The sequence below is a fragment of the Anomalospiza imberbis genome, chromosome 6, assembly GCF_031753505.1.
Source record: "Anomalospiza imberbis isolate Cuckoo-Finch-1a 21T00152 chromosome 6, ASM3175350v1, whole genome shotgun sequence".
Classification (NCBI taxonomy): domain Eukaryota; kingdom Metazoa; phylum Chordata; class Aves; order Passeriformes; family Viduidae; genus Anomalospiza; species Anomalospiza imberbis.
Window position 1 is genome coordinate 36,214,346 of NC_089686.1, and position 10,712 is coordinate 36,225,057.

At 36.1% G+C, this 10,712-nt stretch overlaps 1 protein-coding gene across 4 annotated transcripts in view; it reads left to right on the forward strand.

Annotated features, from left to right (window-relative positions):
* UBR1 (ubiquitin protein ligase E3 component n-recognin 1) overlaps window positions 1–10,712 on the forward strand; it is a 58,197-nt gene that overhangs the window by 44,736 nt on the left and 2,749 nt on the right. For all 4 annotated transcript variants that reach the window (XM_068193386.1, XM_068193385.1, XM_068193384.1 and 1 more), the window contains exons 36-46: window positions 1,041–1,096; window positions 1,429–1,525; window positions 2,739–2,806; window positions 3,645–3,795; window positions 4,721–4,808; window positions 5,478–5,611; window positions 6,783–6,891; window positions 8,748–8,804; window positions 9,289–9,366; window positions 10,023–10,193; window positions 10,344–10,445. In XM_068193386.1, the coding sequence (XP_068049487.1) occupies window positions 1,041–1,096; window positions 1,429–1,525; window positions 2,739–2,806; window positions 3,645–3,795; window positions 4,721–4,808; window positions 5,478–5,611; window positions 6,783–6,891; window positions 8,748–8,804; window positions 9,289–9,366; window positions 10,023–10,193; window positions 10,344–10,445 (1,111 nt within the window). The remainder of the gene's footprint in view (window positions 1–1,040; window positions 1,097–1,428; window positions 1,526–2,738; window positions 2,807–3,644; window positions 3,796–4,720; window positions 4,809–5,477; window positions 5,612–6,782; window positions 6,892–8,747; window positions 8,805–9,288; window positions 9,367–10,022; window positions 10,194–10,343; window positions 10,446–10,712) is intronic.

Here is a 10,712-nt window from a genome sequence, read left to right on the forward strand (position 1 = left end):
ATTGTAAAGCAAATCTGCTTGAATAGCTTCAGTATACTGTCTGGAGTCTAGTTATAGTGCATTATTGAAACCATTTAATGGGCATATAGCCAAGCTACCTAGACAAGAAACTTCAGAGGAACCTCTAGAGGAGGTTCAAAACATCATTGACCCAAGGGATGTGAATTGGTTTCATTGCCAAAAGCCAGACTCCTGAAAAAAGAAACAAACTCAAAACCTACCAAAACCCCACAACAAAAATCCTCCAAACCAAAATTTCCCAATTAAATCAAATTTTAAAAATTTGTACTGTTCATCTCTGGAAAGTGACTAAAGTACAAAAACATTTGAACTGATGCATTTTTACTCAATTGAGTTAATTTGATTTCTTTTTTTTTATTGACTTATTTTTTCCTTATTATTCCTTCAGAACCAAAGCACTCAGGGAGGAAAGATGAACTGTATTGCAGCTTGGGAGTTTTGTTTTTGAAGTATTTCTGTTAAACTGCAGTCAAATGCAATAGTGCAAATTTTGCCAGCTTGCCAAGACAAGTTGTGGCTGCCCCAACCCTGGCAGTGTTCAAGGCCAGGTTGGATGAGGCCTTAAGCAATGAGGTCTAGTGAGAGTGTCCCTGCCCGTGGCAGGGGAGTGGGAATTAGATGGTCTTCAGGGTCCATTTCATCCCCTTCACATTCTGTGATTAATATGAGTGTAAGATGGCTGCATAGCATCTCTGTAAATGGAACTTGATGGTTTTGAGCATTGCATAAGGATAACTGAAAATAAATCTGAATCCATAGAATGAATGTTTATCATCATTCGTGTGAAGCAGCATTCCTTTAAATCCTCAGTTTGCCAGGTCTGAAAACTGAAAATTTTAAAATAGCTTACTACAATAATTTATCTTGGGAATGATCAGTGCCATTTAAGACAGATTTTTTTCAAGAGAATTCTGTTATAACAATGAGGTTGAGCTTTAAAAAGGAGTGTGTATAATAAGAATAAATTAATATTAGGTTGTTTCAAAAAACCCTTAATTTTTTCTGTGTTTAATTTTAAGAAAACCTCTTGGAAACAGAGGGCAAGCCTTTATTTGGATCACTACAAAACAGACAGGTATGGATGAGTAAGATCTGGAATATATTTTAAACAAAAAAGTTTATTTATAATATACATGCATCTGTAAACCTGTTGAAACAGCTAACATCAAGATCATTCTCTGTTGAGGGATATCTCTGTGTTTGGATTCATAGCATAAAGAGCACTTTGAAAGAATAATATGTCTGCTTATATATGGATGTTCATATTAAGTTAATATAGAAATGTCTTTTATGTAGACATTTATGTAGACATTATTGTTTATGTAGAACTAGATATGTTTTTACAGTTCTATATCACTATTATATTTAGCCTTTTTTCCCATTCAACCCTTTTCTCTTGCGCTCTAGCACAGTGGCCTTAAAGCATTAGTGCAGTTTGCAGCTGCTCAGAGAACAACATCCCCACAGCTCCTGATTCAGAAACATCTGATTCGTCTTCTAGGAGGTACTGTATTCCTTTTCTTTACTACCTTTTGTGTTGTGGAAGTTTCTATTCCAAAGTGGCACACAGGTTAACACAGCGTAGAAGCAAGGGTTGGAATACCTGACAGTAGTGCTCACTTCAGTTGCCTAAAATCATGGGGTGTAGATTGAACTCTCCCCAGATTACCCAGATGTACAGATACTCCAGTCTGGAACAGATGGGTACCAGCTGCTTCTGGCAATGTTCAGAATTACTCAAATTCTCTTCTAAACAGGTGAATGAAGCCACAAAATAGGTATTTCTTAATTGTGAGACCTCATCTTCTCTGCATGGAGAAGAGAAGGCTCTGGAGAGGCTTCATTGCAGCCTTCCACTGTCTTATGAGGGCTTATAAAAAGGAGGGAAAGGGACTTTTTAGAGAGGTAGTTAGGGGCAGGACAAAGTGGAATGGTTTTAAATGGAAAAAAACCTAGGTTTAGATTGACTATTAGACAGAAGTTCTGTACTGTGGGGGTGGTGAGGCACTGAAAAAGGTTGCTTAAAAGTGGTTGCCCCATCCCTGGAAGTGTTAAAGGTCAGATTGGAGGGAGCTCTGAGCAGCCTGATGTAGTGAGTCCCATTCCTGCCTTTGGCAGGGGAGATGGACCTGGATGATCTTTAAGCTCTCTTTCAGTGCAAACCATTCTATAGTTCTGTGACTTTCAGTACATTCAAAAGGCTCCTTGAAGCCTAGCTTAAGATATTTCAGTCCCAGGGAGGGCTAGTTTGAGGCATACAGCTTCCCCATGGTTCTTATTGATTGGGTTAGTATGGTGGCCTTTGTGAATCCCACTCTTTGATTTACTTTCTATTAGATAAGACTCTTAGGTGGGGTTCTTAGGCTTTTGTATTGGTCAGCGTTGTGAGGCATGTAGTGTTGAGGTGCCTAAGGAACTTCACCCTTAACACTGTGTGTGATTTATTAGAGCTGGAGAAATAAACATTTATGTCTCAGAATTTTGAAGATATATTAATTAAAATTGTCAACTGTTTGGGCATGTGGAAATAGCTAAATGTGCACAATCAAATCAGTGGTAAGCATTTAATTAAATAGATCCTTACTTTAGAGATCTAGACCTTTGTTTGATGAAAACACAGAAATTATAGAGGCTCTAAAATCAGATTCTGGTACTACAGTTCAATCCAAAAGAGGAAAATACATGCTAAATGTTTGACTGATACCTTTATTTTGTAGTTCTCCTACCAAACTATAAAGGGGAGGATACTCCATCACTCTTAGAAGTAGATATGTTCCACATTTTGGTAAGCAGATTCATTTTATTCTTCATATTAATACTTCTGAGCATAAATTTTTGTGTACTGTACTCTGTAAATAGTATGTGTTCACTTACATGAGTCGAATGATTATGACATGAGCAACAGTCAAATGATTACTTATGACTGTTGTGTTTACTTTTTGTTCTGCTAACTTTCAAATCTTTGCTGTCTTGTTCTTATTAAATTTCATTCTTGAAATCTCAATCTTTTTACCACTTCCATTGTTATTAAGCACAAAAAAATAAACTTAAGAAATGCACTCAGTTTCTTTCCCCCACTTTCCCTTTGTCTCAATCAGTGTCTCATACTCTGATTCCTTCACATTGACTCTCACTACCTTCTGTATTTTTCTTAGCCTCTTCTTTCTGTTCTTAATATGAATCTGTACTAAAGATTTTACTGCCATTTAAAAAAATCCAAAGCAAGCGTAAAACAGCCAACAAAACCAAACTCACCAAATAAAATCTGTCTTGCCCTGGCTGTCCTTCTATCTAATGCTTGGTCTTACTTCCCACATTTTTTCAATGTGCTTTCTCTTGTGTCAAAGAAGAAGAATTAAGCCTTTTAGGAACTGGGCATGGTATATCTCTAAACTGACATTTACCATTCATCTCTCTCTGAGTTTTATATGTGCCCTAGTGCTCAAATGGTAATACTTTCCAGAGAGTTTTTGCTACAATTTGAATTAGAACTAGCAAGATAGATTAACATACTCAGACGACAGAAATAAAATACAGACGTATAGTGAGAGTATAATTGCTACCCTTGTACCTATTACCAAATTTTTGGCACTTTAGTATTTGCCTATTCCTTTTCACTGTAGGTGGGAGCTGTGTTATCCTTTCCATCTTTGTACTGGGAAGATGCTGTAGACTTGCAACCTTCATCAATTAGTTCAGCCTATAACCACCTCTACCTCTTCCATCTGACAACACTGGCACACATAATGCAAATTGTCATCTCTTCAGCAACAGGTAGATGTGTATTTGTGTTGCATTTTTCTGGCATTTTTTGTACAGTTTCTCAAAAATAATGGATTGATAGCATTACCGTCTTCCAGGTATAAACATCCTCATAATAAGTGATACTTAGGCCTAGGTAGTAATAACTGTTTTCTGGTAAAAATGAAATAGCATTACATCAGAGCATTTTATTATATCACTTCTGTGTGCTTAGGCTAAGAAAACAAAATAGTTATTGATATACCAGTACTTGCTCCAGTCAGTCATTTCAGAGGGGTAACTTTCCCTTCTTCACTCCTTGTAGGAGAATCAAATTTCTGCCAGCATTACTGAACTGCAGTGATAATCCATATGGATTCAGAGGGGTAACTTTTTCTTCTTCACTCCTTGTAGGAGAATCAAATTTCTGCCAGCATCCCTGAACTGCACAGTGATAATCCATATGGATTTGGGAAATAAAATTTTCTTTACCCTTCAGCTTAGTAAATACCCAGATCTGAAATACAGAAAGTAGAGAATTTAATTTTTCTCTCTACAGGGAATTTTTAACTACATTATGAAATAGACTTGCTAGCTAATATTTTGTTTTTTCTTGATAGAAATTTTTAAAAAAATACAGACATTAAAAAAAAATTCTGTAGCTTAAGCTATGTATGACAACTTTAAAAGTTCAAGGTAAGGAAGCAGTTCTTCACTGAGGTTGAGTTCTTTACTGAGGATAAGCAATGAGGGAGTAATCCTGATTCTGCCTTACAGCATTCAGTCTTAGGAGAACATTCTTAAGACAGAAAACAGCAAATAGAAAAGAATTAAGAAAATTAAAGTGGAATTAATTCTGTAATGCAATTGAATAATTAAAAAAAGGGTTTAGTATTTGTAAAAGAGAAGTGTGTCAGGATGTAGTGCATTTACAGTGGATTCTTCTTTTTGGGTGCAGAATCCCCTACTGCTCACACATCTGACAACAGTGAGGAGGCACAATCTGCACAGTCTTTCTGTAGAGAGGTTTGCCAGTACACCAGTGGGTAAGTAACAGTTCAATTGCAGTGTTACATTTTCTTGGAAAGACAGCAGTCCACAGGATTGACTAGGACAACACAGAAGACAGGAAAAAAATCACTCTTTTGTATGGGGAGTTGGCACAGTGCCTTGTGCTTTCTTCCCATGCTCCTGAACACTGAAACTGGTGAAAGAAATGCTTTTAGTTAAAGTGGCTACCTTTTGTGAACAGCAGAGTGAATTATTAGCCTGAGGATGAAAAAATACCTGTATTCATCGTGGAGAGAAATACGTTCAACTGCAGTTATTTCTTTTTTCTTTGCTTTGATTATTTTGGTTTAGATCTCTTGTGTTATAAATGGAATTCAGAAAGAAGGAAATGGTCCTACTACAGAAGGGGGATAAGTGTAAAGCAGAACATTGTTGCTTATTTGAATGTTATTAGTGCCCATTTTTCAGACTTTCCTGACAGGTACAGCTGTCTAATTTGAAGATTTAATACAAGTGTGGTTCATAAACTCAGTACTCATTACTTGTGAAAAGGGGAAGTTGGAAGTTAAGTGCTGGTGGCTGTTTCACAGAATTTGGGGTACATGAGGGTTGCTACCATTCTACCAATACCAGCAAAAATATGATAGTGCTAGAATGGTTTGCACTATGAACTACTGCAGCTTTTTCTCATTTGTGTTTTACAGTTGCTTTAGTCAGGATATTCCAGGCTGGCTTGTGTGGGATTGTGTTAAAAAAGGCATCATGCCTTACCTTCGTTGTGCTGCTTTATTTTTTCATTATTTGCTGGGAGTTTCTCCACCTGAGGAGCTACTACAAGGTAAATATGAGAAGAGAAATGTATGACCTTCTTTGTCTTGAAAGAATTTTTAAATGTTCACAATAATTTAACAATAGTCAATACATGAAAGTAAGACGTGGAAAGTAAAGGAATTACTAATTCGTAAAGGAAGGGACAGGCACATGAAGCTGAGTTGTCCTGATCTGCACAGAAGAGCATTACTTCTGGGTACTTCTGAGTATATGCACATCTGGGAATTATCAGTAATGTATTGATAGTAAGTACTTGTTGATAAAGATTCAGCAGTTTAAGGATCATTTCAGGAATTTAGGTTGCATCACCTGAGAAATTGCCTGAAATATATTTTAAAAGCCCAGTGTTTTTGTGTAGTGCTAATGTTGGTAAATGCTAAAGATACAGGGATTGAGGTAAACAAAGCCAAATAGGTACAAAGCACATTATAAAACTCAAGCCTCTTCCTTGAAGGATCCTAATGCATTACTGATACTAGCCCCAAAAAAAAATTTTATGTGTGCAAATGCAATGAAAAACAGAATTATCAACTATTTAGAAAGAAGGGCAATAATTTTTATTCATAACTGAGACAAAATATAACATGTATAATGTATAACAACAAAAATACAAAATTGATTTATATAAACTGTGAACAAGTCAAAATCTCTGCACATTGGGATATACTGTTATCCTTACCAGGGGTCTGGATCTTTGTTTTATAGGGAGGAGTCTTTCTGGTGAACCAGCAATGTAATTTTCTGTAGCAGAGACAATAAATGACCTCCCAGCAAACTATAAAATTAGCCCAATTTTATGTAATGTTAGCACTAACTCGATTACAGCAAAATTTAATATCACTGAGGACTGTCGTAAGGATAGTGAAAAACTAAAATGCAAGTACAGAAATCTGCTGCACTCGTGTTACATATTATGCAGTAATTTAAGCAAGAAATTCTGTTATGTAACTTATGCATAATAATATATATCAAATTTGTTTAAACAGATCCTCAGCTAATCTAAATTATTATAGCTCTGATTAATTTGACAGAATAATACCCAGTTGTACTATGTAGGAGCTATGATGAAGCTATAGGATCCAGACTATTCAGTGGAAAAGGGATCAGTAGATTTCTAGTTTTGAGTGAATTCAGCAGTGCTGCAACACTTAAACACTCATTCGTGTTTTCTTTTGCAGTTTCTGAAGAAGGGCAATTCAAGGCACTTTGTAGTTACCTCTCCCTACCTACAAATTTGTTCCAGCTCTTCCATGAATATTGGGACACAGTAAATCCACTGCTTCAAAGGTACTAACTGGGACTGGACAGGCCATGTTCTTCTGTTGTGGTGGCCCTGTGGGAATTCTAGATCAAAACTGTTAATGAATGACTGAGCTCAAATTCATACTGAAGTTCTAAACATTTTGTACAGGTACACTGAATCTCTTAAAGCACTTCAGAAGCATAAAGCACTCTCTTTTATGATGATTCCAATATTAATTATAGTTTAAGGGACTAGTGCTGAAATTGGCTTAATGGCTAAAAGGTACAATTTGAGCATTATGTACATTGCCATCTGCAGTCATGGAATCATAGAATGTTAGAGGGTTGGAAGGGACCTTAAAGATCATCTGGATCCAGCCCCCCTGCCATGGGCAGGGACACCTTCGACTAAACCAGGCTGCTGCAAGCCTTATTCAACTTGGCCTTGAACACTTCCAGGGTTGGGGCATCCACAACTTCTCTGGGCAACCTGTTCCAGTATCTTACCATCCTCAAAGGAAAGAATTTCTTCCTGATTTCTCACCTAAATTTTTCCTCTTTCAGTTTGTGAAAGTAGCAGTAAAGAAAACATTCTTTCTTTAGCAGTAAATAAAGAATTGGTTAAACTCTGCATTCAAAACCTCAAATTAAATAAACAGACACACCATCCCCCATGCCCAATTAAGACTAAACCAGCTAAATTGTGTTGGAGAATGTGTATTTAACGTGACCATTTGAGCACCTGGTGGCAATAATGATTATTCCTGGTTCTCGGCAGAATTCTCTGACTCACATTAGCTTTTACTGCATTGTTGTTTGGTGGGGTTTTCTTAACCTCTAGTCGTTTTAATCTTTGTTGTCTAGATTTCTTCAGTTTAGGGACATTTTGAACTGTTGATTTCCAACAGTCCATGTAGCTGACCTAAACAGTTCCCTTCATATAGTTTTATTACGATCAATTCCATTTGTAATATATATTATTACTTATAAATTAATAGATTAGTTTTTACAAGTAAACTATTAAATAAGTTTGTCTTATTTGTTCTTACGTATTTGCTTAAAGACATAGAAGTGTTTCTAAGAGCACAGAAGATGCTTGTGAACATTGGGAAAGATCACTAGGAGGATTAACAAATAGTTACAGTGCTACAGAAAAAGAGGTTTCAAGTAGGAGGCTGCTTATTTAACATAATAGTAACAGTTGCCAAATCATCATGCAGGTTCCCATATGTTTTTTCACAGAATCTTATTTCAGCAGACTGAATTTGATGATTGTTGAGAAATGTGTTAAATGAAGCATACTAGATTGACCATCTGCTGCAGTTCTTTCTCCTTTTTTTTTTTTTTTTGGTAGAAATAACTTAAAAGACATCTTAAAACATACCAGTTCCTCTCTTCAGTAACTGGCCAATACCTGCCATTGTTTCGATAGACACGTTTGGCCATTCTCAATAATCATATAATAAACCATTGTAAAATAGCCATTAGGTTATGATTATTTAATAAAAGCAGCAAATGTTTTTCTGTTAGAATGCACAATATTTATTTACGCTGTATCTTTCAGCGCATGTATTTCAAAAGGTGCTGTGTATTGTAGCCCACGTTGAGAAACTGAGTATGTCTGAAGACTTGCTTGCATTTTTTAACTCTGTCTAAATCTTGTGTTTTTATGTGCATGATGATATTTTTAAGTGTTTTTTCACATTGGTTTTTCCTCCTGTAACCAAAGCATTCTCCTGAAGAAAACTATAAAAAACACCCCTGTTTTTCCTTGCAAAGTTTTAGGTAGAACTATCAATGCTTTTTATTAGTGCTTTATGTTTGCTTATCACTAATTTCATTTAATGAACCTGAATGTGTATTTTTAACAAATGTCATCTGCAAATGTTTGTTTGAAATAGGTGGTGTGCTGATCCAGTGGTGTTAAGTTGTTTGAAAGGGAAAAGCATTGCAATAAGGTAAGCTTATTGTTGTTCTTTTCTTCTGGTTTTGACTTAAAACACTTGAAAGAATGAAGTGCTTATTGTGGGCAAGTCAGAGACATCATGTTTTATTCCTTCTGCTCTACTGCTAGAAGTACTTTTGTCTTTAAATGTCTCATTTATTATTCCTCATTCAGTGACTCTTTATTGAGATTGTACAACATTGTTAAGAGTAGTAAAATTCCTGCTCTAGGAAAGAACAAAAGCTAACTGAAATAGGAAATGTCTTCATACATGTAGGTGATATGTGTAATTTAAGTTCAGCACCTTTGCTACAATATAGAAATTTTGAAGCTCCCATGTGGAGCATCTCATTTGGGATTCCGGGACTGAAGTATTGCTCTAGAATTGTGGACTTCTGCAGAAATAACCAAAAGCTTAGCAGGGATTTGTGGTTATTTATTCCATTGTTTACTTTGATCTTTATTATTCTCATAATACTTCTATTCCACTTACCCAGGTATCCTAGGAAAAGAAATCATTTAATAGAGCTTCCTGAAGACTACAGTTGCCTTCTGAATCAAGCCTCTCAGTTTAGGTAAGATGCAGCATATTTAGTTGTTTTCTTAAGTGTTTTGTCACTTTTAGTGAATTTTATATTCTTGCAGTTACTGTAACTGGTATTGAAAGAATACAGAAATTATTTTGTAGTGAAGGTGTTGTTATGGCTATACTGGCCAATACTAGCACCGGTTCATTTTAAATGTGAAGCACAACAGCTTGCTAAATGAAGTAATTTGTGTTTGATAAGACAGCATATAAAATTTTTATAGCTTAGTCTACTGGTCATTTTTCTCCTGTGGAATGTGCATTTGGTTTGGCCATAAGCCTGAAAATTATTTTTGCACTGGACACAACAAGCCCAGATGATGGCACTGTTTTATGCCAAGAAGAGTGAATCATAGGATAATTGAGGTCATAAGGGACTTCTGTTGATCATCTTGTTCAACCTCCTTCTCAAAGCAGATATCTAGCAGATAAATAATTTCAAGCAGTGTGAAAATACGATATAAGGAGGCAGATATGTTATATGATTGTGATATAATATGTCTTAGGTTTTTGTTTGATTGTGATTTGAGGTTTTTAATTGGTTGGACAACTCTTTTTGGGGTTTTCTTAAGGAACAGTAACCATAGTTAACATTTCTCTTAAAGTTTTGATTCTACTGTGACATGCTGGTTACACTTGTTTTAGATGCCCACGGTCTTCTGACGATGAACAAAAACACCCAGTGTTGTGTTTATTCTGTGGGGCAATGTTGTGTTCCCAGAATACTTGCTGTCAGGAGCTAGTGAATGGGGAGGAGCTGGGAGCCTGTACTTCTCATGCTCTTCAGTGTGGAGCTGGAGTCTGCATGTTTCTCAAGTAAGTAGCCAGAATTCATAACATTGTCAAAGCATTTGATTGTTTTTGTCTGAGATAATTCATGTCAAAGTAATGTTTCTTTATAGCTCACCAGATAGGGAAGAGCCTGCTTGGAGTTGTATTTTAAATGTAGCTATTCTTTTCTTTAAGAATCAGGGAATGCAAAGTTGTCCTCATTGAAGGTAAAACCAGGGGCTGCTTATATCCTGCACCCTACTTGGATGAATATGGAGAAACAGATCCAGGTCTAAAGTAAGTAAATGCTTGACTTCCTACCTTTCCATTTTTACATCTCTTTCCTTATACTCATTGGACAACACATTCTTCTGTCTAGTGTGTACAGCACTGTATGTATTGTGTGTCTTACACACACATTACATCAGGCCTGGGGAACTGATGGCAGTTTCCAGTCAGGAATGTTAAACTTCCTTGATTTTTTTCAAGAATGCTTTTTATTCATTTCATCAGAAACATGTGAGAACTGCCATTTCTGAAATGTCATCATAGAAATGGCAGTCA